Source organism: Sarcophilus harrisii, chromosome 2, assembly GCF_902635505.1.
Source record: "Sarcophilus harrisii chromosome 2, mSarHar1.11, whole genome shotgun sequence".
In the NCBI taxonomy this organism is placed as follows: Eukaryota; Metazoa; Chordata; class Mammalia; order Dasyuromorphia; family Dasyuridae; genus Sarcophilus; species Sarcophilus harrisii.
In genome coordinates, this window is record NC_045427.1 from 580,266,918 (window position 1) to 580,294,882 (window position 27,965).

The 27,965-nt window shown below is 35.1% G+C and overlaps 1 protein-coding gene across 3 annotated transcripts in view; it reads left to right on the forward strand.

Annotated features, from left to right (window-relative positions):
• The window catches only part of BTBD16 (BTB domain containing 16), a 95,819-nt gene that overhangs the window by 20,896 nt on the left and 46,958 nt on the right, over positions 1 to 27,965 (forward strand). For all 3 annotated transcript variants that reach the window (XM_031955987.1, XM_012540751.2, XM_003755300.3), the window contains exons 8-10: positions 12,243 to 12,312; positions 14,939 to 15,069; positions 22,796 to 22,915. In XM_031955987.1, coding sequence (XP_031811847.1) covers positions 12,243 to 12,312; positions 14,939 to 15,069; positions 22,796 to 22,915 — 321 coding nt within the window. The remainder of the gene's footprint in view (positions 1 to 12,242; positions 12,313 to 14,938; positions 15,070 to 22,795; positions 22,916 to 27,965) is intronic.

Here is a 27,965-nt window from a genome sequence, read left to right on the forward strand (position 1 = left end):
CTTAATATGAATTAATTTTCAAGTGATTTTTTTCATATTAACAGGGGATAAAATAAATTTAAATGAAGTCATTTCTAAAGAAAATATTTCATGCTTCAGTGGAGTTTTTAGACAGAAGAGTCTTCTCATTTGTTGTCACAGGTAATATGTTATTCCTCCCATTGCTCAAATGGAACCTGGTTGCCAAGTTCTCAGCAGATCCAGGGAACTCCTAAAAGATGAAACTGCCTATATCAGTGTAGGCCAGCCCTTTCTCTTCAGCTTAAAACTTTAAGGAGCTGCTGGTGGACCCTGGAAGCTTAAGTGACTTGCCATGGTAACACAAGAAAAGACTCACGTCCAATTTTTTTGTCTCTAGAGCCAGCTCTTTACACACTACACCATGGCTTCCTCTCCCTCACTTATTAACCTTCCCTATTTTGGAATTTCAAATGGCATACTTACAATCAAGACTCTGGAGTGATACTATGTCATACTTCTGTCTGTTGGCAATGCAGATGGGATTGGATAAAGGCTGGAAAAGAAGAGAGTATTTTCAAGTGAATTGACCAATGTCTTGGATACTTGATCCTTCCAGATGTTACCTGATGAATTCTGCTGCCAGAAAGGAGTCAATTTGTTAAACAACTAGCTGATATAGGGATTAAGAGCTCTGGACATGGAATCAAAAATATTTTAGTTTAATTCTGGCCTGAGATACTTCTTAGCTGTATGACCCTGAGTTTTGCAAACCTTAAAGGAATGTACAGATACTAGCTATTACTATTAAACATTTATTTCAGAGGCTTGATCCATTTAAAGTGTGGTCATAGAGAAATGCTTTTAAAGTCAGTTTGTATCTAAATGTTATTTGAAATGTGGCCAGAATGTTTTCAGACAGGAAGGCAGACATGTTATTTATAGTTTGTGTGTAAAGTCATTGACTTTATTTTGGACATAATGGAAAGAACCTGATATGGGAGTCAGGAGATCTAGGATTTGTGCTCAGTTCTGCCATTGACTGACTATGTGAATCAGAATTCTCCAGAGCATATCATTTTTCATCTATATATGGAGTTAATCATTTCTACTTAATCTATTTCAAGGGCTTATTGAGGATGAAAAGAGATATATATGAAAGCAATTGGAAAAGATATGTTATAAGAATCTAGGGTGTGAGGAGTCTTTTGTCCATACATGGCTCTTGTCCCTACTATCTTTTTTCATATTCTGACCTTAAAGTAGTTGGTTAATGCAGTGTTCTGCAAATGAGTAATTCAAAAATATATATTCCTATGCATAGGTATATATGTATGGTATTATACATGCATACATATATGTTTGTGAACCATGTATAATGTGTGCACTTGTATACATATGGAACATACAAAGTTACTGTGAATGACATTTTGTCTCTTCCAAGTATTGCTTCTTTTCCTCTATTCTGCCATTTTATCAGATACTTAAATGATGAATATCTCAATTTTATAAGAAATAGGTGACTTCTCCATTCATGATTATCTGGTATCTTCATCTAGACTGGAAATTTCTCAAGGATAAATGCTACTGCCCATTTCAGTACTCACACATTGTAGGGCTTAGGTGGCTTACTTTTGTTTTGCTTTGTTTTATTTTAAATCACCATTAGATTGAGGGACATCTGAGTGGCAAAATGAATAGTGCACGAGGCTTGGGATCAGGAAGACTCATGTCTATTATCTTTCATTGTAGGGACTGATCATTACTAACCTTGAATTAAAATTTGAGATTGTATCTTAATTTGAAGGCTTATGTCCTATGTATTTCATCAAATGACCTTCATATGGGTTTCTCCCATTCCTCCACCTTTCCCCCCCCCCCCAATTTTTAAAATAGGAGGGAACAGTACAAATTGTAAAATGATTTAGACTTAGATTAAGACAGTCATTTGATAGAATAGTTCTTGGGCTTCGATTAGGACAGTAATTTGATAGTAAGAATATTCAAGGTCAGGGAAAAGGGCAGATATAGTTCAGGAAGTGAATTGTGTTTTACTTTTTTTTTTTTTTTTTTTGTAAAGCTGATGAGGCAAGAATTAGGTAGAAATCTGACAGCAGCAAGCCCTAGTTTGAGAGGTTAAAAAGAGATGACCCCTTGGTCCTTCCTTTGTAACCTTGAAATCACAGAATCCTACAATTGAAAGGTACCATAGAGGTCACTTAGTCCAATCCTGCCAAGAAATGCAAGGATTTATTCTGAATCCTCTTGGATCTGATTCCACTGTAGCTTTGGTATCCAGTTCATGAAGCAGTTATGATGGAAGCTACCAGGTGTCATTCTGGTGATTCATCCAGCAATGTGGGAATTCACACCTCGGTCTCTTGACTAGATAAATGGCTAGACGACATTTAAACACACATGTCTTAGGGAAAATATTTTTAAGTCTCTTTAGGTTCCTTTATTCTGAGTCAGAATGTTAGAGAAAAACATTAGAGGAGGTCATGGTAATTTTCCTGTCTCCAAACTCTGTCTCTATCTCTATCAATGGGATATTGCAAGATCCCACAGGAAATAGAATCCATGCAATCCCCTTCTAAGTCTATAGAAAAGCACAGACATTGTGATCAAGAAAGGAACAATATAGGTTATTATCTGTAACCATAACAGTTCATATTTATGTAATACCTTACAATTATAAAGTACATAATGGACATTATTTAAGTTGGTCCTCACAGCAGTTCTGTAAAATGTATGCTACATTTTTATTCTCAAGCTACATTTGATATTGAAACTTAAAGTAGTTATGTTTGTGAAGTTACTAACTAATAGAGGTGATACTGTAACCTAGGTATTCTGATACTAAGGAGATGTTTCTTCCATTGTAAAGTAGTGAAAATCATGCCTCTTTTACTTTTGGCTATTTGTAATCCAAAGAGTTTTGCTTGGTAGGGAGAAGATAGAAAAAGAATAAAGAAGTTAGAAACCTAGAGCAATCATAGCTGACCTCATAATAACTGACAAAAATTTCATAGAATTCTCAAGGGTTTCTAATATTAAAATTGGAAGGGACCTTAGAAATTATTAGATCCAACTTCATTCATTTTATAGATGAGAAAAATGAGATTCAGAGAGTTTAGCCAATTTGACAGGATCACTTAGATTTATGTGAGAGACATGGTCAAGATTTGAACTAAGACCATCAAATCATAGCCTTTTAGATGTGGAAGGGACCTCATAGATCACCTGTTCCAGATGTACTTGAACAAACCTTTCCTCAAAATGGCCCTGACAAGAGCCTGACAAGGGAGATAAACCCCTTCCCTACTTCAGTCATTCATTCTAATTTTTGATAATTTTAATCACTAGTAAACTTTTCCTTATGTTAAGCTGAAATTTGGCTTTTTGTAACCTCCACCCATAATTTCTAGTTAGTTCTAAAGGCCAGGCTAACAAGTTTAGTCACTCTTATGCAGAAGAATCTTTTATCCTGGCTCCTACTTCCTCCTACCCTTCCCTCTTTGGCAATTCTTGTCCTAACTAAAAATCTTCAATTCCTTCTACCAATCCTCAGATAGCATGGATTCAAGGCCACTCAACATCTTGATTGTTCATTTCGTTCTCCCTAATTTGTGGTACCTAGACCTGAACATAATACTCCCAAATGTGATCTGACCAGGGTCCAGGGTCCAGCAGCATCAAATTCATGGTTTCAAGGTTCACAAGAGTGACCCAACCATATTAAAATATAATTAGGAAATGTTTAAAATACACACACGCATGCACACACACACACACACACACACACACACACATACTATGTGACATAGATAATGTTATTTGAAGTTTTTTAAGGCAATATGCTGAGGTAGAAATCTACTTCTGTTCGAGTTTGTCACCACTGGTGTATGGACATGATGACATCCTCTTCTTGTACATTGAACCTTGCTTAAACTAAGATTAATAACTTGTCCAGAGACTTACAGCTGGTAAGTGTCTGAGGTTTCCCAAGAAGTCCAAGGAAGAACTAAATTTCAAGTTTACATGTTCAGAAAAAAAGAAAAGAGAGTAAGAACAGAATCCTGTTATCCCTTTCATATGGCAATTTTCCCCATCACTGTTTCAATATATCATGGTTTGGCATAAGAAATTAAATGGGAATTTTTGGAGAGTTTTGAAAAAGCCACAATTAACACATAAAAGGCCAACAGTCAACAATGAAAAAATTCCAAAACTCACAAATACATAAAACATATGTATATTATTGTATAATATCAACATAATTTATCTTCTAATACCATAATAATTTGAAATTTTTCTCTGGTACAAAGGGAAGATAAAAAATTTTGCAAGACTTTCCAAATTGCCAGAATGAGAGTGTGAGGATATGGGAGATACCATGCCCTTAAACACCTCCTACAGTGTGGAAGGAATCACTGTATTTCCTTCTAAAAGCGAGTAGGAAAGAGAGTAGGATTTTGAGTGAGGAAGACCTGACTTTAAATCCTATCACAGATATTTGTTATCCTGAGCATGTCATTTAATTTTTCTTAGGCTGTTTCCTCAACTATAAAATGCATATAATAATAATACTTACCTCAGGGTGTTTGTGAAGGTCAAATGATGTAATATATGGTTGTGCAATTTAAGAAACAAGAGGCCAAGGTTTCTCAGGATTTATTGAAGACTTATGCCTAAAAATCATGAATACTCTTCTTTATAAAGAGTAGAAAGACATTGGCTATGACAAGAACCAAAAAAAAAATGAAAGTGATACATTCTCAATTTTCTTTCAATTAAAAATACTTATTTTCTCTCCCTTTTATCACTATTTTTTAAAATCTTTATAACAATAATGCATAGTCAAACCACATGTTGCTATGTTCTCACCCAAAATTGTATGTTTAGATCTGCATATTTAGTCTAACAACCCTATATCAAGAGATGAGTAACATTATTTGTCACTGTTCCTTTGAGATCGTGATTAGTCATTATGTTAATCATAAAGCTTAGGTTTTTGAGAGTTGGTTTTTTTTTTAATTGTTCTGATTTAGTCAGTCAACTCTGAATCATTTCATAAAAGTAATCCAAGGTTTGTCTGGAACTGTTTGTTTATTCATTTCTTAGGTCAATTCCATTATATTCACATACCATATTTTGTTCAACCATTCCACAACTGAGAGGAATCCTGCTAATCTCCAGTTTTTTAATATGACAAAAAGAGCAATTATAAATATTTTGTATTTTCTTCTTTAATTTCTTTGGTGGTAATAGACTTAATGATGATATTTTAAAATCACAAAGTATATGCATACCCAAAGAGTTTTATAGGCATAGTTCCACATTGCCTTCCAGAATGGCTATCCCAATTCATGGTTCTACCAAAGGTACATTAATGTGCTTACTTGCTCTCATTCCCTCCAATATCAATAATTTTCTTTTTTTTTTTTGGTCAATTTAACAAAAATTTTTTAACAGAAGAAATGACCTAATGTAGAACCTTAGTCATGGAATTTGCTCCTTGTGTTAGGGCAGCTAGGCAGTACAATGGATAGAGTGCTGGGCCCGAAGTCAGGAAGACTCATCTTTCTGAGTTTAAATCTGGCCCCAGACACTTTAACCCTATGCAAGTCACTTTATTGAGGTTCAGAAGGAGACCTTAAAAGGTTGGGATTGCAGATCGATGCCTCAAAAGAATCTGTAGGCTTGAACCCATCTCCAAAGTAAGGGGGCAAAGTTTATTATTTTTAATGCCAATTTTAATGCCAATTAAAGCAGGCTAAGTTCCAAAATGATTTAGCAAAGAACCAGGAGCAAAAAGACAAATTCATAGGAAAAAGACAGAGAGGCTTCATGTCACTGATAATGCTGATTTTATGGCTTAGAGGTAGAATTGAGGAGTGGTCTGGTATGCACTTCACCATTTGTTTCAGAAACCCTATTGTCCCTGATCAACAGATAGTTATCTGGCAGTCAGCAATGTTTGTAGGACTATACTATAGTATTTCTAAAGCCAGGAGACTTTAGGATCATTGACAAAGAGATAGAACAATACCTCTCCTAAGGTCAGGGGGCTTCAGCACTACTGCTATTGTTCCCCTAGAAGCTGCACCCCATCAACTTCACACTGCTTACCTCAGTTTCCTCATTTGTAAAATGAAGTGGAAAAGTAAATGGCAAACCCCAAATGGGGTCACGGAGAGTTGGACATGACTGAAATGATCTGAATAATAAGTACAATCAAACACTTGATTGCTTCCCATGAAGATTAAAAATACTGCCAGTTTAGAACAATGAATAAAGCTATAAAGAGGATGCAACATATAATAGTGATAGCACCAAACTAACCTGTTTAAATAAACCACTGAGAGTAAAAGTGTGAAATGGAATGAGGAAAATATATTGAAAGGGAATGTCACAATTTGTTACAGAGATGCTTTATAGACACAAAACAAATGTTGCAATAAAAAAAGTCATGAAACCACCTTAACCAGCAAACATTTGATCTCCCACCTACATGGAAAGCCTAAGGCAATGCTGATTTAGAAAAAATTAAATTTAGGGAAAAAAAGATTTTGGTTTACAAATCTTACAAAGGAGGTTAATAAGAGATTATGAGTAGTATTGTCTCACAAAACAATGAAAAGCAATAGAGAGGGAAAATTTTGCAGATAGCTTGATGTGAAATCCACTAAATCAGATTATCTGAAGAATATTTAAAGATGAAATTTGAATATATCAATAAATAGATGAATATTCAAGCAGATACTTTGCATTTCTATAACATTTTTACTAGTGATATTGTAACCACCATATTTGAATTTCATGAAATAGAAATGGCACTAAAGACAAAGAGAATAGCAACTGCACATAAATATTTATATACAGAGGAAATTTCTGCCAGAGGCAACCTAATTTTGAAACATTAATGCATAGATTCTCAAAATATTCTAAAGAAAGGAAATCACAAAATGACTTGGGAAGAGTGACCAGTTTCTCACCTTTATGCTTACCTTTTATGTGTATGAAATTTATTTGGACAATCTATTGATTTGAGAGAGAGAGAGAGAGAGAGAGAGAGAGAGAGAGAAGGAGGAAGGGAGGGAGGAAGGGAAGAAGAGGAGGAGGGAAACAGAGAGACACAGAGACAGAGACAGTGAAACAGACAAAGACAGACAGAAACAGAGAAACAGAAAAAAAGAGACAGGCAAATTATCACAAATTATATTCCACAGCAAACACATTTTTGCAGATCCCACTGTTTATTGTTAGTTGGTTTTTATTAAAGTATTTGATTATAATCAAATTAGTAATCAAATGTTTTTGATTCATATAGGCTGTCCTTCAAAAAGCTCTCTTTTATGTATATGTTAAAATCATATAAGATTTCTTCAAATATTTATCAAAGAAATCAGTGCTCAACAGGCCTTTCTCTGTTGACAAGTATTTGAAACTCAAGTGGTTTCTCATACTACAGGTCTTTCCAAATACTAGTTGTTAGCTCCTTCCCCACCAAAATTATAAATTTTGTTTATACAAGAAACTTATAAAGGAGAGAAAAGGACCTACATATGCAAAAATGTTTGTAGCAGCTCTTTTTGTGGTAGTAAAGAATTAGAAAATGAGTAGATGCTCATCAATTGGGGAATGACTGAATAAGTTATGGTATATAAAAGTAATGGAATATTATTATTCTATAAAAAAATGAGGAACAAACTGATTTTAGAAAGGCCTGGAAAGATTTACATGAACTGATGCTGAGCAAAACAAGCAGAACCAGGAATATATTGTATATAGGAGCAGCCAAATTTATGCAGTTAACAACTATGCAAGACTTGATACTTCTCAGTGCTTCAGTGATCCACGGCAGTCTCAATAAATTTTTAAGAAAAAGAACTATGGAGATTGAATGTAAATCAATATATGCTATATTCACTTATTTTTTCTGTTTTTTTTTTTATCTCTCCCATGGTTTTTCCCTTTTGTTCTGAGTTTTCTCCCCTAACATGGTTCATAAAGAATTGTATACTTTAAAAAGCTAATATATATCTATATCTAGGGAAAAAAATTTAAAAATAAATAAATTTTGTATATATAATCATATGCATATATAAATATAAGTATGTCATTTTCAGTCTTGCCTGACTCTTTATGATCCCATTTGGGGTTTTCTTGGCAAAGATACTGGCATGATATGCCATTTCCTTTTCCAACTCATTTTACAGATGAGGAAATTGAAGCAGATGGGATTAAGTGACTTACCTAGGGTTGCACAATTAATAAGTTTCTGAGACCAGGTTTGAACTAAAGAAGATGACTTCCTGACTCTAGGCCTGGCACTCTATCCCTTATAGCACTAGATGCCCAATGTGTAGGTTGCATGTGTATGTGTCTATGGGTGTGTGTATATGTACATGTATGTGTATATATGCATAAATATACTTCTATTACACACATATAGATAAAACATTCATTAAACTATTCATTCCTTAAGGACATGTGCATTTACTAAAATATACATTTCTTAAGGACAGAGACTATTTCATTTTTAGTCTGTATTCTTAGTGCCTGGAACATTATAGGTGCTTGATAAATGTTTATTGATTGATCTAGCATTTTTCTGACTATATTAAATAAGGCAGAAAACAGGAACATGTACGCTCATCTAAGCTGCTCAATTCTTCAAGAAAGATGTCTACTATAGAGTCCAAATAAAAAAAGGATTCTTAATAGGTGATGAAATTCTCCTAATGCTTCTGTATATAGACAACATTGGACAAGTTGCATCACATCTATATTATAGAACTTATTCATAGAATATGAAACTACTCAAAAGAATCGCATGTAATAGTCCGCAGAGAATAAACAGTATGTAACATCAATTTTTCAAATTATATATGATAAGAACCCAGGGTGGATAGTGCAATGAATCAATGATTAGTGAATTCACCTTGAACAAATACTATTGATGGGCAGTGGACTGGGCTCAGAATTAAAGAGGAAGAAGAGAGAGAATTAGCTTGTATTAGGGAAATTTCACAGCATTGTCAACAATCCCAAACTATTCCTGAAAAAAAATCCACCTTTTTAACATCAAATTCTATTAGCGATGCATTATGATTATGAATTATGAAACAATCTCTAAAGAATCAATATTGTGGGTAACCTAAAAGACAATGGTGAAAGTTAAGTTGGGTGTAAGTTGTAGCAAATTACCAGTGAAGACCTGTGTACAAGAGGTAACATAAAAATATCATCTAAATGGTATTTGGTTTTCCAAACAAACTGGTCCAAATGAACTAACCATGTATTGAGAGTGAAGATTAATTTTTAGTCAGTCCAAGCTCTTCATTGGCACTCACATAATATTAAAAGACCCAAAGGAAAATCCCTAGCCTATTGCTACTCCCTATGGAATATTTTAGACAAGACACAGATTAAAAATTAAACAAGATAAGAAATGTAAATGAGTTTCAAGCTTCATCATCTTTATCATTTACATAAATCCCCTCAATGATGTTAAGAGTTGTATACAAATATTGAAAATATATAGTTGGAAGATAATAAATTTCTTATATTCTTTTGTGTAAAGCATGAATTCATTATATCTATCATAAATTGACTCATCTTAATAATTAAGTGACTTTTTTGCTACCTGATTTCTTATAAGCTTAGAAAATTGGAATAGGCTTGGGGAAAAGCCATGAGTGGGATAATTCTACTTCTTTTGTGAAAGTACAGGACAATGTTTTACATCTGCCAGAATACTTAGGCTAGATTTTTTTTCTTTACTTAAAAATGTCATTAAAATCTAAAATTTGCAATAGTTGTCCATTTCTGTCTGTCTCTGTCTCTGTCTCTGTCTCTCTGTCTCTCTGTCTCTCTCTCTCTCTCTCTCTCTCTCTCTCCATGAGGATACCCTGTGATGTGATGTCTAGAGCATAAGACTTAGCTTTAGAAATCTTGCGTGATTAGACTAGTCTTGCTACTTGACATACAAACTAAAGTAAGCCCCTTAACCACCTTAATTCTGAGTTTCTCTAAATGTAGCATATGTATACTATTGCTCCTCTTCCCTATTTTGTAGATATACCAAAATAATCAAATATAATAATATGTATAAAAGGATACATACATTTAATTTCTTTATGGAGAGTTAAATAAATTAAATTCTTATTCATAAATATTAGTATTTGGTATTATTTTCTAGAATATATATGAACAATTCATAATTCACATTTACATAAAATTTTAGAATTATATGTTAAAAGAAATACTGGCTCCAAAGCCAGAGAATGTTGATTAGACCTCTGACTGTATAATTTGGGATCTTGAACAGACTGTTTTTCCATTCTGAGCCATTCATTCACCTCTTATAAAATGAATGAATATATTATTGAAGGAACTAAATAAAATTCATCTTGATGTTGTTGTTATAAATGAAACCAGAGGACAAAAGGACAATGGGATTAAACAGAAGGATTGTTAAAGACTATGCCTAAGTGAAGGGGCAGGTCAGTTCTTCAAGAGCCTCCACAGCTGTGTATCATAAACTTGAAGGTGTTGCAAAGCAGCCTTCACAGATGTTCCTTGTGGATTGGAAATGAAATAAATTGGAGGCAAGAGGGAGGAGGAGAGAGATCAGAAAATGCAACTATTTCTCAGTATCCTTGAATCATCATCCATCATCATCATAATCATTATCATCATTCATCTCACATGAAGAGATCCATTCTACAGGTCTGAGTCAGACCTCCAGTGGCCACTGGCAGGTGACTCCTGTGTCTCACAACAAAGGATAACTCACTTGTATTCAAAAGAAAAGTGAATCAAAGAGCTGGAAAAGCTGATTTGTCTTATACATCTAAAAGTAAGAGGATAATATATTAAAGTTATGGTTCACCAAAAGGGTAATATAAAGATATCTGGTGGTCAAAAATGTGCCACACATATTAGCAATGAAGAATTATTCAGAAATTGAATAAAGCACGTCATGAATGAGATATATGATTGGGAAAAAGAAATGGCATGGTTGTATAACAAAAGCAAAGGAGAATTGGCAGATAATGTATTCCACTGGTTTCTATAAGTTGCAAAGAGATGCTGGGGAAGGTCTCCAGCATATTGTGTGGATGGCCTGGGGAAAATTTATGAGCAGAAGTGGACAAGTCTGACGGCATGAAAAGGCATGGTTGGGTTGTACACCATTGGAGGGAAGATCTACATTGATGAAATCCCAGATTCTTCAGAGGATCAAAGAATGCTCTCTCTGTGAAATAGGTAGCGCAAGTATTATGAAATCCATTTCATGGATAAAGAAACTAAAACTCAAGTGATTTGCTCTTGGTCACATCGCTTATAAATCTTGCTCTTCTAATGATCTTATAAATCAGGTCTGGTATTAAAAAAATCAGTCTGACTCTAAGAAGATCTATGCTTTTTGCAGGACAGAGTTATTTTTGACAGTTGCAAGACAAAGATGTACTGAACCACGGGGATTGTAGCGATCACAAAACTTAGCATTTCTTCAGCAAGTCATCCAAAGAACTCAGTATTTTCATGTTACCTTCCTTTGGTGAATTTTATCATACCATCTCTAGAGACAAAATCAAAAAAGAGAGATACATAAGATTCCTTGCTCAGAATGTCATGGTCATCATCCTCCTGCTATTTTTTCTATTTTTTCAGACCTGTGATTTCATTGATGTAGAGAATTTCCAGTGAGAAATATATATATATATATATATATATATATATATATATATATATATATATATATATTGCTTTAAGGCTTGCAAAGTATCCATATGTATGTTGTCTCATTTTATCATTACAACAATGCCGAGAGGTGGGAAAATTATTCTCATTTTATAGATGAGGAAACTGAGGCAGATAGAGCTTAAGTGATTTGCCCAGAATCATATAGCTAATAAGTGTCTGAGGCCGGATTTGAACTTTGGCCTTCCTGTCTGCAGATCCAACACTCTACCTTTCATACTGTCCAGAACCTGTCCAGAATATTCATTCCAATTTCCTCTACATATCTGCAATTTTTCTTCTTAAGAAGTTTTTAGGGACATTAAGGACAATCAGTATGTTTTTAGGGACATTAAGGGCAATCGGCATATTTCACAGGTAATATCTGAACATAGGTAATTATGACTCCAAGGCTGCCTCTTTATCCACCACACCATACTGTATCACCTTAAAAAAAAATTTAAATCGTGACACTTGATGTCTTCCCGGACTCTTTTATAATGGAAACACTCTTGATTATCTATTTCTAGGTGTGTATCCTTGATGAAGGATGGAATTTCTCCTTGTACCATTCAGCCTTATTACACAGCTGCCTGCAAGGTAACTCATGAGGGGGACTTACTATATAAGGGGACTTAGCTTTTTTATATACCTCTAGCATTAGCTCTACTCAATACTCAAATAACTAATGTGTGTGTGTGTGTGTGTGTGTGTGTGTTTATTTAGCATTTGGAGATAAATACATAAATAGAGGGCATTTAGGTGGCATAGTGGATAGAATGTCAAGCCTAAAGTTAAAAAGATTCATCTTCTTGAGTTTAAATGTGGCCTCAGACACTTACCAGCTATGTGATCCTGGGCAAGTCACTTACTTCTCTTTGCCTCAGTTTCCTTGGCTGTAAAATAAACTGGAAAAGGAAATAGCAAATCACTCCAATATTTTTGCCAAAAATAAACCCCAAATAAACAAATATGGTCAAGAAGAATCAAACAAGACAGAAATTACTAAACAAAAACAACGTGGTTTGGAAAGTTGGAAATGATTTCATAAGTTGTTTAGTTCAACCTATTCTTGAATCAGAATTTCCTCTACTACCCAAACAGGACAAACCACACAGATAAATCACTCCAGAGTCTGACTAAGACAAAGTACAACAGGATTCTTGCCTCCCCCATTTTAGATACTATGGCCCCCTGCTGATTGATACATATAAGGATTTCCCCCCACCCTCATCAACTTATATAACTTCCCCTACTTTTGCAACCGATTTCTTGAACCAATAAGTAGAGCTTTACATTTGTTCTTATATTGTTTTTCATGTTAGATTTCGTGTTGGATCATTCTAAATTGCCAAGATCTTACTGGATTATTTTGGAACTCAATGTTATAATTTATAGATATTAGATCATCTAATTTGACCTCTTATTTTTACATTTGAGAAAATTGAGACCCAAAAGGGACAGCAATAATTTCCCAAGGACACATAGCAGCAGCATAAGGGCTCAAAGTCGGAACTCCAGATTTCTAGAGTCCAAGATTATTTCCACACAGGAGAAGTTTGTCTACAGAACCTCCCTCTCTTATGGTATCACACCTTCCCTTTTAGAACTCTTCTGCCTCTTAGAATTTTCAAGTTGATTCAAGATAGACTCCCAAATCCAAATTTCCATATTTCCAACCCATTCTTTCTTCAAAAATTTATTTGTCTTCTGCCCCACACCTTTAGAGCCCTGCTCTAAAAAGGCTAGTTAATCTGATAGATTCTGGAGTGTCCTGACCTGCTCATAACCAGCACATGAAAGGTGATTGTAAATTTTTCATTGTGTGTAGATTGGTTTTTGGAGAGTCAATTGTTAAACATTTACTAGCATACTACTAATGGAAATGGATGCTAATGGAAAGAACAATAGACTTAGTCAGCAAACAGAACTGGTTTTGAATCTGAGCACTGCCATTTACTAGTTCATTAAGATATTTTACTTCCATGTCCTTTGTTTTCCTCATTTATAAAACATATAAAACATTTATGAAACACTTACTTGCTATCTTGAGGTTCAAGTAAAATGATTTTGTAAAAGACTTGAAACAAAAGATGCAATGTAGCTGTCAGGTGTTATTCTATCACTGCTGTAGGATACATGCTGTCTTAACCAATATGGGAGCGATTCTGATTGATGAGAATGTCAAATTAGCCAATGAAGCAAATAGGGGGAATGGTTTTGAAGGACCTTTCAAATCACATACATTTATAACTCTGAAATAAGTAAATATTACAGATCAGGACTTAATATATTGTTTTGCTGATTGTCTAGACTTTTAAAAAATAAAGGATAAAATGTAAAAAAAAATGTAGATTAACCTTAAAAGTGTGTCATATATACAGTTTTCAGAGAACCCATTATTAAGCAATTACCAACATATTCCATCATGCATCCTTTCTCAAAAGGATTGGCTTTTCTCCTAATTGTGAAAATCCTCAACTAAATACCTCTAACAATGCTCGTTACTTTAAATCTTGCATCTAGGACCTTGTGGATCCTCAGCATCTAGTGTTATGAGAGAAATAGGTGTCAGGAATTAGAGTTAATCCCAATTTGGAGATGAATAGTGAAGCACAAAATTGTTTTAAAAACTTTCTTGAATTAGAGAATTGGGTACCCAAAATAGAGGGTCTAATTTCCCTTGGGTGCAGTGAAAATATTGCTGGAATTAGGGATCAAAGAACATGAATTTGAATTCAGACTTTGCTGCCTGCTTGCTGTGTGATCTTCTGCATCTCAATTATAAAGCAAGGGATTTTGTCTAGATGATCTCTAAAGTTCCATTGAAACCTTATTGAAAGAACGACAGACCTTTCTATCTTTCTCCTGTGATTCCTGTCTTGTACAGAACTTACAAAAGAACCACCACAAATATTTAATTTCTTTGTCATTCTGTTTTATCTTCTTTTGTAATGTCCATATTTGCTTGACAATAAGAATTTGTTATAGGGACTTGGTTTTCTTGCCGTTTCTTGTGGAGGAAGTGAGAGGGAGAAAAAAATAGAGTGCTTATTAATTGAAATATATATATATATATAAAATCATCTGTGTTCTTGGTGCTCCATACCAGTTTCACAAAACACCCATTTTTTTAATGACTTAGTAAATGCTAGTTCTCACCACCAGGTGGTGCCCGGAGCTCATTAAGTGCCTTGGCAAATGCATTTTTTTCCATCTCAATCAGTACAATGAAGAATTACTGGTCACAGCCTGTGAGAAGTGGCTAGAAATGAACTTAGTTCCCCTGATCGGGAAGCAGATTCATCTCCGGACAATACCACAAGAGCTACTCCAGAAAGTGCTGAAGTCCCAAAGGTCAGTGGGTGGTTCCTCAGTGGGTATCTCCTTTGACTGAGGATTGAAGGCTTGGGAGGGCGATAGAAATATATCAGAACTGGATATTGGATGGTGAAAGGAAGAGGGAGGAGGGGATTTTGTTTGTTTTAAGAAGTTGCTAATATTTAGCATCCTCACTCTTATTCCCTAAAAACTTAGATTTTTCTAGGTTAGGGGATGATGTAGAATGGTATATGGAGACCTCTTATGGTCTTGCTTTCATTTCCCTAAAAGAAAATAAATTCTTTTCTCCTATTTAGGCCCCAGACTGTATTTCTCCTTTTTGTAGATAAGGGGAGAGGGAAGATGGAACAGACCATAGTCTTAGTCATGGTCATAGATCCAAAGTTGGATGAGACTATAGGTTATCTAATAAAACACATTCATTTTACAGATGAAGGAACTGAGGAACAGAGAGAGATTAAATTATTAGCTCAGAGTTATGCAGATAGTAAGATAGGGCACCTTTGTGGAGTTCCTCTCAGGGATGGATGTGGGAGGCATCTTTTTATGATCTATCCCAGAGGATCCTCATTCTTTCCACTGTATCTTGCTAGAAATCTCTACCCCCTGATTCCACATTAGATTCTATAGAGATAATTGGGGATATATGTTCCTCCTCTTCCTCCTCCTCCTCCTAGATCAAACACTCCAAATTCCCAAGAATGTTATTTATTGAATGGGGAGGAGTGAATTTTGAAAGTGAATATTGGTTCCTTTAGGGATCCTACTAGAATTCAAGTATGAAATTAGAAATAAGTGTTTTCCTCATACCCCTTCACTGAAAATAATTTAACTTTTTAAAATCACCAGCAAAACAGCCCTGAAGAGTCATATCATTAATAAATTCCAACTCCAGAATGAAGTATTCTCAGGGATAGACAGTGGGCTGTCATTCCCATCTGTAATGGAGAATGAGCTTGGAAGAGCATACTTCTTTTCCTCTCTGCTATAGGATGCTTTGTTATCAAATAAGGTCTTACTAACTCAAACCCCAAAACCTGATGCCAGCTGAAGACTTTGCTCAATACATCATCCTCACTGTGTCTGGGCACAGAGAAGAAAATGTTTTGAACGGTTGGATTAAAGATAAACATGTCTTCCCTTACACTTTCAAAACATTCCCACCCCCTTGGAAAGAGTGTGCTGTTGTACCCTGGTAGTATTTGATCAAGGGTGAGGTGGGGTGGGGTGGGGTGGGGGAGAAGAGGAGAAGCGTTTGACCATAACCCAGAAAACTGGAGGTAGGATGAGGAATTAATTTTAAAATTACAGCAGGGTGGGAAAAGAAGCCAAGAAACTGAAATGTCTAGTGTCTCGTCTCCAAAACTAGGGTAGATGTGACTGTCTTGTATAAACTGGCTCCTTTCTCCTTTTGTCCAGTCCAAAGCTCTGTCTGCACAGGGAGTACCAAAATTACTACAAACTAACTTTAGTGTTCACGTAAATAGCACCTATCCCTGCATGAGTTAGGGTTGGAGTGGCCAAGGCCCGTGGGAGGACAAAGTCAGATGACCAAAGCGTATAACCAACCCAAATCCTCATGCTGTCATCCCAATGATCTCCAAAGACCTAATTTATGAAATACTGAAATGTGAACAGTTATCAGAAAGGGCAGGGGACAAAGGTTCCTAAGCAGCTCTTAGCAGGATGTTCGATTGGCTGGCTCACTTTGTTAAAAACATTGATTTTCCAGCTTTTAGTTTTCCTGGCCTTCTTCAATTTCACTTTTTGCAGAAGACCTTTTCCCTTCAGTCGATCAGCTAGAATTTCTCTTCCACTCTGAAGTTACTTTGCATCTCCTGTATCCGGATCTTGCGTGCACCTATTTGTTTAGAAGTTACCTACCCCCATTAGACCCTCAAAGGGCCGGTTCTGTGTTTTCCTTTTCTTTGTATTCCAGTATTTAGCACAGTGTCTGACAGAGTAAACTCTTAATAAACGCTTTGACTTAACTTGGTGGATTGGTACAGATGCAAAATGGGTAAAAAAAAAATTCTAGAAAGATGGGTCTGTTCTATGAAGGAAAATCTTTGAGATAAAAGGGGTTTTGTGTGAAGATGCCAGGATGAATTTTTTCATTCATTCACCTAACCACAAATAGTCAGTGGTACAGTGGAGAGATGATTATCTTTGATAACAGAATTAAAATCCTGCCTAAGACACTCACTAACTAGGTGAGTCACTTAACCTCTATCTACTTCCTTATCTATAAAGTGAAACTAATAATTACACCTACCTCACAGGATCAAATGAGACAATAAATATAAAGCATTTTGCAAATTTTAAAGTACCATAGGACTACTATCATCCATTATCAAGGGTCACCATTCTTTCCACTATACCTTACTGGAAATCACCACCTCTAATTCTAAATTAGGTCACGTTGAGACAGTTGGGTGTTTATGTGCTAGTACACTTGCTCCCCCTCCTCCTGCTGGATCAAACACTCTGATTTTCTGTACATAACATATCAATATTATTCCATCTGAGAGCCAGATTATCCTATTCAACAAAATGTCCTCAAAATACTTTGGGGGCTCCTTGAGCCTTTGATGACTAATATTTGGAATGAGGGCTATCTTGGGTAGCTGTCCTTCTATTTTTCCTTTAGATGCTAGTCAACAAATACCCTGTTCAGCTCATGGAGGGGGCCACTTGGCTTCCTTCTCCCTCCCCTAATCCCCCACTCCACATTACATAGGTTTCTGTTCCTTTTGGGATTTTTGTTCTCCTTTCTGTAAACAGCTTGAAACAAAATCTGTATGGTTTTTTGGAACTTCTTCTCCAGTGGTTTTTCCCCATGTTTACTTGGGCATTCGGTTCAAAATTAATTTTCTTCTGAGAGGTCACCTCCAGGTTACTCTACTGTATAATCTCCCAGTTCCTTCTTAGATGTTTTTCATTGGAACTCATAGTTGTCATGGAATTACAAAACCAGAGAAAATCTCTCCAGGTGTCTCTAAACCCAGTCCTCATTCTCCATGAAAGACTATGGACACCATCTCAGAATAATACCACCTTCTAAAAAAATTCAGTGTTTCAATAAGTAGTCTCTATACTAGAAGTACTAATTATGGAAACAAATATCCTCCTTGATGGTGAAGACCTCCATGTATTCTATGACTTGAAGCTTAATTTACTAAGCTCCTTTAAAGATGTTATTATTATCATTGTTGTTATTGTTAAGATTGGAGTCTTACTATCTTGCCTTGGCTGCCAGAAGTACAGAGATCACTTAGATATTACTGCTAGTTGTCCAACTTTGATTTGTTCCTTTTCCAAGTTGGAATAGTTCATTTCTAGTGAATTGATAGTCCCTCCTCCTGGGAACTCACCAGAGTGTAGTGCTGTAGCTCAAAACCCTTAAATTTAAGAGATCTAATTGCCTCTGCCTCCCAGATTGTAAGGCTCATAAGTAGATGCCTCTAGACCCACCAAAATACCTAATCTTAAAAGGCTCCTTTAAGAAATTTAATGATTTCTGAACCCTTTTGTTATTTAGCAGCTAGAAAGATACATTATTGTAGATTGGTATTAGACTATAGAGCTAAAAACCAAACGCTGGCTAACTTCTGTAGCTGATCCCTAAACTGGAGCCCTGTTTTCTCTTTTGTTAAATAGTCAACACTTACTTGGCTCTTTAAGATTGTGAAGCACTTTATAAGTGTTACTTCCTTTTATCCTCCCAGCAACTCTACAGATATTATCATCTCCACTTTCCAGATGAATAAACTGAGCTGGAGAGAGACTAAGTAATGACACAGCTAGTAAATGTTCAAGGTGGGATTCAAGCCCAAGTTTCTGTTGACTCCAATTAAGTGTAAAACCACATCTGCTTTATTATACAAACATTCTCTCTTCTTCCTTCTTTTTAAGGCGGCAGATTTAAATAGATTCCATCATAATTTAAATTCATTAAATTTAACTATTAGTGTCCATAAGACAATAAAACTACATTTAAATTCTTTCTTGGTATTGTTTAAAATTCATATAAACCTAACTTTAAGCATCAGCAATAAAATATCATCTATCTATATTTGAAAACATGATTTTTAATATTTAAAATGTATATAATAATTTACTGATTACTCTCTGTGCAGATCTTTTTATTCCATCTTTCTCCCACCCTGAAAAAAAGTTAGAATTTTATATATTTGATTTTACACTATGTCAGATATTTACTTTGTGACCCCAGGCAAGCAACTTATCTACTGCCTCAGTTTCCTCATCTTTAAAATGGGAATAATAATTATACCTATATGATCAAATTTGTAAAATGCTATAATAGGTACTTATGGAGAAGCTAAATGGTGAAATGAATGGACTGCTGGACTTGCAATCAGGAAGACTCATCTTCCTGATTTCAAATCTGACCCTTGACACTTATTAGCAGTGTGACTCTGGACAAGTCACTTACCCCTGTTTGCCTCAGTTCTCATTTGTAAGAAGAATTAAAGAAGGAAATAGCAAACCAGTCCAGTGTCTTTGCCAAAAGATCCAAATGGGGTCAGGAAAAGTCAGATATGACTGAAAAATAACTCAACAACAACAATAACAACATAGTAGGCACTTACTAAACTCTTATGGTATTGGAAATTTAGTTCAGTTCAATAAATATTTATTAAGCATCTATTGTATGCAAAATTTATTGGATGCTGGAGATCCCGAGTCACAAGGAAAGTATTCTTTGTGTAGAAATACTAAGTACTAAGAAACGGAAGTAGGTAAAAGTACTAACAACTGAGGGAATCTAGAAGGTACCTGAGCATAAATGCACACTGACTAGAGCTGACTACAGCCACAAAGTTATCTCCTCCCTCATCTACCACCCCAGGTCATATATACTCTTCAGTTACCATCAATCCCTGTTGACTCATATTGACTTTGCAGAATATTGATACTTAATCCAGATAATTCTTTTTTCAAATAAACTCTTACTTAGACACATTCCCATGTTATATTGGTGACGTTGATTTTCAAATAAAGTATAAAATTTTATATTTATTCTTATAAATATTAATGTGAATTATATTTTAAAATAATTTTAAAATGAAATTTTAGATTCTTTTTGTTCACTGCTTTCCTTTCTCGATATTCCCCAGCAATCCCTTTAATGATACAGTTTAGAATTTTACCAGGTTTCACTGTCTTATAATGTTCCTAAAACATGTTAACATGTTATTTTTGTGACTAACACCTATAGTTATGCTACTTCAAAGACAATTGGACAAGCCAGGAAGTCATTCTATATATTTTATTCCTAAAATATGTTAACATTTGCTTTTATTATGAGCAGTACCCATGGTTAGACCATTACAAAGCTGAAAGAACATGCATAGTTAAGAAACACACATAGATCATTGTTTTATATTTATGTGATGCACATACACATACAGAAACACACATATATATATGTCTATTTGTAGATATAGTTATGTAGGTGTAAATGTACACATACTGTCTGGCATATTACCTGCAAATTATGTAAGCAGACCGTTTTTCCCAACTCACAATCTTAAACTACCAATCCTGACCTAGAAGAGAAAGTCATTAAGACATATTAAAATACCCCATCTTTGAACTCCTATGCTGATTCATCGAAGCTCTTAGGCTTCTATTTAAGCATTGGATTGTATATAAAATGGGGATTGAGAAAGGATGGGGAGAATTTTCTTTCAGCCCCTGGATCTCATCCTTTATACTGAATGAGTGCTGATGGGATAAATTAACTGTTAGAGATTTTTTTTTCTTCAAGGATAAGGCACTGTGCCTCTGGTACCATAGAAAGAGTCAGAGGACCCCAGTTCAGATCTACTTTTAACACTTAATACTTGAGTAGCCTTGGGCAAGCAAGCCAGTTAGCTTCCTCACTGATAAAAACAGGACCTTGGACTAGATGGTTTATGATGAAGTTCCTTCTGAACCTTGATGAGTGATCCTGTCATTCAGTGATCTCAGTCAGATCTCTTCATCAATAAATCCTCTCTTAAATTACAATAAAAGTGTTGTCTTAACAGGCCATCATTTCTCTGTGGAAACACTGACAAACTCAGATACGGGTATAAGCCCACTGGCTCCCCTTAGACCAGCCAAAATAGAAAGTCTTGCTTAATTAATTATTGTCCACAATACAAAATGAAACAGCATCTTAACTTATGTGTTTGTTTAGTGAGAAACATGTCAAAACTTAACTTATAGACTTACATAACTCAAACTTGGGCAATTTAATTTAGACCACAAAATGGAACAGATCATTTGACAGTTTCTTGGTGCTTTAAATCTTAAAAATTCCTTTGCCATGGGACAACACAGCACTGAGCTCTGCAGGAATTTTCCCTTTCTGCCTTAAAATTATTACATGGCTTTTTTTCCTTACCAGGGTCAAATCCAGATGTACAAGCAGATGACATAAAAACCAGATACCCAGCAAAAGCCACTTCTGCTCTTGCCAAAAATAGCATAAGATGGTGGTGATATTTATTTCCACTGGTCTTTCTAAAAACGTTTATTTTTTTCCACAGGCTTTCCATCCACCATTGCCACCAAAAGTGGCAGATGAAAGATGTATTAACAAAGCAGTGCATATATGGGCATGTGTAGGACAAAACAGAAATGAAGGAGCTGATGATCAGCCAATATGACAGAATGTGAATCAGTCCAAGAACAATTAAGTTAAATCCATGGATTATAGTGTCACAGTAGATTAAGAAAGTTTGAATTTGGGGTGGGGGAAGTCCGAAACATTCCTTGCTTTTTGAGTTTGTGGTCATGGAGAGCAGCCACCTTCTCTCATATACCATTATCACATAAAACATACATGTTAGAGCAAATAATACGCTAGATGGGCCATGGATCTTACCAATGTGGCAATTCTTACATTTTTATTGAAACACTGACGCAAATTCCATATTTCTTAAATAGTGCTAAAATTTAATCTTCTATTTCAGCATTATAATAATAAAATAATATACATAATAATTATAGTTGTATAACATTATGATGTAAATATATATTACATATTAAATATTCTGTAATAATATAGTAAAATAATATAATAATTTTATTATGTTAGCCGTTCAAATGAGGATTTCTCCACCATCAAGTTTTCTTTCCCATCTCTAGCCAACCTCCTTTGGTTTTACTCTATCTAGGCTGCATTTTCTGAAATGTATGATAATAGATGTCTCTTAGTATTATCTGTATGACTTTGGACAAATCACTCAATTCAATTTAATTCAACAAGAATTTTATTAAGTTCCAGGTATTGAGTTAGGTACTATGATCCAAAGACAAAAAAAGAAAGAAAGCAGACATTGTCTTCAAAGAATTTACATTCTATTGAATGTAGCCACCTGGATCTCTCTTTCCTTATCTATAAAATGGAAGGATATGTGGGGAGAGGGATAATGGGAGATGATAATGAAGAAGTTAAAGATATACAATGATTTCTAAAGGCCTTTTCTTGTTTGAAATCCTATGAGTAGGAAAAATTGGTACAGAAGGTTTTGCAAGGGTCAATGCTGAAAAATTATCCATGCATATATCTTGTAAATAAAAAGCTATAATAATTAAAAAAAAAAGAAATCTTATGAGTAAGTGATGCTCTCCCCTAGAATAGTTTTTAACATTCAACATAGTTATAAGTATGGATGAGATTATTAAGTATCTATTTTTCTAAATAATCTCTCTCTCTCTCTCTCAGGCTGTTCACTTTCAATGAGTTTGAGCTTCTAAAAACAACACTATACTGGGTTTATCTCCAACTAAACCTCAAACTTCAGGCAATTCCAATCTATGAGACCGTCCTGGCATTTTTTGGCAGGTAACAACATTTAAATGTTAGTTATAATGGAAAACAACAACAGTAAGTCCCTTCAATGATATGATTTCCCATGAGATGAAGAAACTAAAACCTAGAGTAAAAAGAGAATGCAATTTCATTATGGAACACAAGATTTGGGGATGTATTTTAGCAAATAAATTACTTGGAAGTATCAATATAGCTGTTATAAGAGGACCATATGGTTCTACAAATTTATGTTCTACAAATTTATATTCAAAAATAAGCATTAAAGGGTAGAGATATACCTGAAAAGAAATACTATATTAGTCTTTACCTTGTGTTGAAAATGTATTTTAATTAGACTGTTATCCTTATTTAATCTATACTAGCAGAACAGAATAGTATGTGGTGACCAAGCAACTAAATAAGGACAATGATTAGGAGATCAAAAGATTGAAGTTGAGGCTAAGTTCTGACAACAAGTAATTGTGTGATCTTCAACATTTTTCTCACTTATTCAAATTATGATAGTTGGATTAGATAATTTTTAGGTCTTATTTATGTTCTTAAAAATTACTGGGCTCCTAACTGTGCAATCCTGGGCAAGCCACTTAACGCCAATTGCCTCAGCAAAAGAAAAAAAAAACTTGAGGACCCTAAGAACTTTGTTTATATGGGTTATAGTGTTGGTATCTTTTAGAAAAGATATCTTAGAATGGTTTCTTGGGGATATGTCAGTGTTTCCATGATCTTTTAAAAAGTATCCTACCAGTCTTAATTGTAATCTATCACACCCAATCACTAAGGTGGGATTCACCCAATGTGATAGTGGCTTTTCTCTGTTTTTTAAAAAATGTTAAAAAAATTTTTTTAGTCTTTCATGGATACCAGGTAAGCACTTAGGTCATATCTTTGTTGTCCCTTGTTCTTGCCAAATGTTCCATCTCCTTTTTCATTTATTCCAGTGTTTATTAATGCCTGATTTTAATTTGTTCATGTAAATGATTTTAGATAACATCCTGCACTTATTTATAGCTATATCTAGGCTTTCTATTTCTCTTTGGGTCATTCACTGTTGTGGCTCTGATGAGGTCATGATCTTTCATATATTCAGTTATTAATTGACTTTGCAGAGGCTGTAGAAAAAAAAGAAGGAAATAAAATATCATTGTTGCTCTACATAGCCAGTCTGTAATCCACAGTTCTTTCAGCTTCAATCACTCAATAAACAAGTATTTTCTGAGTAACTACACTTTGATATGAAGACTAAAATAATATGTACATATTACAGTACATAAAAAATTAGTTAAATTTAATTAAATTGGGGCAGCTAGAAGGTACAGTGGATAGAGCCTTGATGTGCAAAGTAGTATTGAAATTAAATCTTGAAGGAAACAAAATATTATGAAAGACAGCAGTAAGGAGGAAGTGCATTTCTGTCAGTACAAAAGTATAGGAATGGGAGAATTAGGGCCATGTATATAAAGAATATCAAGGAGTCTGGTTTGTCTAGACTGGAGTGTTCATGAAAGGAACTAATATGTATAAAATAAGACTTAAAAAGTAGTTTGAGCCCAGGTTGTGAAGAACTTTAAATCCTAACTATATTTAATCATGGCAATGATAAGGAGAATACAGTATTTAATGAGTAGGGGAGATATATGATTAAATTTACACTTCAGAAAAATCAGTTTGGCAGGTATGTGAAGAATCGATGGAAGAAAGAGAGAGATGATATAGGGAGATAAATTAGGATGCAATTGCAGTAATCTAGGCAAAAGATCATGAGACCCTAAACCAAGACAGTGGTCATGGGACTGCCAAGAAGAAGGAGGATGTAAGGAGTGTTTTAAAGGAAGAAATGACAAGATTTAGCAATTGAATGCAAACGTGAGGTAAGTGACAGTAAGGAGTTCAGTATGGAAATTGGAAGAATAGTGAGATCCTTGATAGAAAACAGGGAAGTTCAGAAAAGGAGAACATTTGGAGAGAAAGAAAATGAGTTCTTTTTTTTTTTTTTTTGGAAAAGTTTAGTTGAAGATACTTACGTGAGGTCTAGTTTGAAATGCCCAGTGGCAATTGATTGTGTAGGTCTGGAGCCCCAGTAAAAGATTAAGGCCAAAAATCCAGATCTGGTAGTCATCAACAGAGGGATGATAATTAAATCCATGTAAACTCATGAGATCACCAGGAAAATGTAGGGAGAGAAAAGATTCCAGGAGAGAGCCTTGGGACATACTCACAGTAAGAGGGTACATGATGAACAATGACCCAAGAAAGAGACTTGAGAAAGAAAAGTCAGGTAAAAGGAAAACGGAAGGAGGAAGGAGAAGAGAAAAGAGAAAGAGAGGGAGAAAAAGGGAAAGGGAGAGAGAGGGGGGGAGGGAGAAGAAAGAGGGAGGAAAAGGGGAAGGCAGAGAGGGAAGAAGAGAAAAGGAGGGAGAGAGGAAAAGAGAGAGAGAGAAAGAGAAAGGGAGAGGGAGGAAAATGGGGAAAGAGCAGTGTCATCAGAACCTGTAAAAGAGAGTCTCCAGAAGGAGAGGGTAGTGAATGCTGTCCACTAGGTTGGTGGTGGGAAATCTTGTGCTTGGTACAAAAGGGTTCTGGATGTGTATGACTTCTCAGGTTGTTCCAAGGTTATGAAGTCATGGAATAAGAATCATCCCTGCCAAATACAAAAAAAGATAAGTTCTACAAAGCAGCGATCTAATTGCAACCCTCATGATGTTATGATGTTACCTGGGGCTAGGCTAAATATCCCAATACCTCCTGAAAGGCAAGATCAATTCTAGGCTCCCTATAGGGTGCTAGAAGTCTAGGATTAGGAAAATTCCTAGTTTGGAGTCCCCTGGATGAGTTGACCTTCTGCACACCAGAGTCACCAGATCTCTGCACTATCTCACTGAATAACATTTACCATGCCTCATGGGTAACAATTCTTCCCAGATTATCCACGAGCCCATTCTTACACAGAATATATGCTGTTTGAGAGCTGAGACTGTTCTTCACTTTTTAAATCTTCATATCCCTAACACTTAACACATTTTCATGAATATAATATATATTTGTTAAATTGAAATAGTGTGGTGTAATAGCGAGAGGAACAACTTGATTTAGGTGCCACTTTTGACAAATAGTGGCTATGTATTGTTAAGCAAGTTACAACTTCTGGGTATTCTACATGACTTTATCATATGGCAGGTGTTCTCAAACTACGGCCCGCGGGCCAAATGCGGCAGCTGAGGATGATTATCCCCCTCACCCAGGGCTATGAAGTTTCTTTATTTAAAGGCCCACAAAACAAAGTTTTTGTTTTTACTATAGTCTGGCCCCCAAACAGTCTGAGGGACAGTGAACTGGCCCCCTATTTAAAAAGTTTGAGGACCCCTAGGTAGACAAAGTGTAGATCTGCATTAGTAAAGGGAACTTCCTTAACTGGGTGTTCTCCATCCCAATGAAATCACAATTCTGCTCCCTATTCCTGTTTGTAGCTTTGTACATTTAATAAATACCCAATATAGGCATCCATTTTTAATCAAAGTTCTTCTAGGTTGGTGTATCATTTAAAAGCAATGAGTCAGATTTCTGGAACAGCTGTGCACCATGTTAACCGAAGCTTCCATCTTTATTGCCTTCTCTTTTTGGTCCAGCTGTCAGAATTACATGTATTTTGCTCTATTTCTTTGTATGTTACTTTGAACCCAAGTGTTTACACTTTCTATTTTTTTTCTCTTCCTGATACCCCATGAGACATTCTTTCCTATGAGTCATATACACCATAAGAAATTTCTGTTTGGCTCGAAGTCAGACTGTCATTTTGGAAACAACATCTCCACACTAAGAGATAGGAAATGAGCTAAAATGTGAATGATTCATAGGAACTCTGGCTGTGTTTACTGTGGGAGAAACCAGTGGGAAATAAGAAAGTGATGGTGTGGATATCCTTCCATTTATTATATGACAGTGTGCTTCATTTGGTGGCCTTAATATACGCTTCTTAAATACACATATTCAAAGGCTATTCCTGAAGCTTAGCACACTGCGCACAATTTTTTTTTCCCTTTCAAGCATTTTTCATTCTTCATGAAGATATCTTGATTGAATTCTTAAAACCACATTATAACCAGCATATTGTAGGATACATTGATTTAAAAGCCTTTTGAGACACAGGTCCTTTAAATTATATAATCTTATTATGTTTCATCTTATAAATACTGCATTTCATTTTCCCCAAGATTTCTTGTGTCATAACTTAAAGCAAATCATGTCTCTTGGGAAGATGAAACTGTTTGTTCTTGGATATTTGGCTTAGAAATTTCTACCTCCATTAACCTAGCTAGTCTTCTTATGATGTCCTCTTCTCTTCAGCAAGCAGCACAAAGGGAAGAGCAAAGGTTAGGTTAACAAGAGAGTTATTAACCTTTTCGATACTCTAATGAAACTGATGGTTCCCTTTTTCTTGTAAAATGACAGAATGACAGTACTGTATCTGCTTCACAAGGTGGTTGTGAGGATCTAATGAGATTATATATTTAAAACACTTCACAAAATTTAAAGCAATACTATTCTCAGCACACAAAAATATATAGGATCATAAAAGAAAATAATTATATTGAAATCTGGCTATAACAAAATCTCAATCAAGTTCACAGACCGCAGGTTAAGTAAGAAGCCCTTACTTAAACAGACAATTTGTGTTCTTTAGAGGAGCTGACTTCAAGTGAGCTTTCAGCTAAACTGTAGTAGCTCTGGTTCATTTTCCCCACAATCTTACTAATTTTCAATCAGATATGTTCCCATATATAACATTTGCTCTTCTTCTGTCTTTCCTTTCAACAATTTCTTTCCATTATTGTTGTTGAGTTGTTTCCCCATTTGTGTCCCAATTTGGGATTTTCTTGGCAAAAATGTATTGTTTTTATTTTTCCAGTAATGACTCCATTTGGTATTTTCTTGTCAAAGATACTGGGGTGGTTTGCCATTTCCTTCTCCAGTTCATTTTACAAATAAGAAAATTGAGGCAAGAAATGTTAAATAAATTTGCTCAGGGTCACTCAGTTACTAAATGTCTGAGGCTAGATTTGACCTC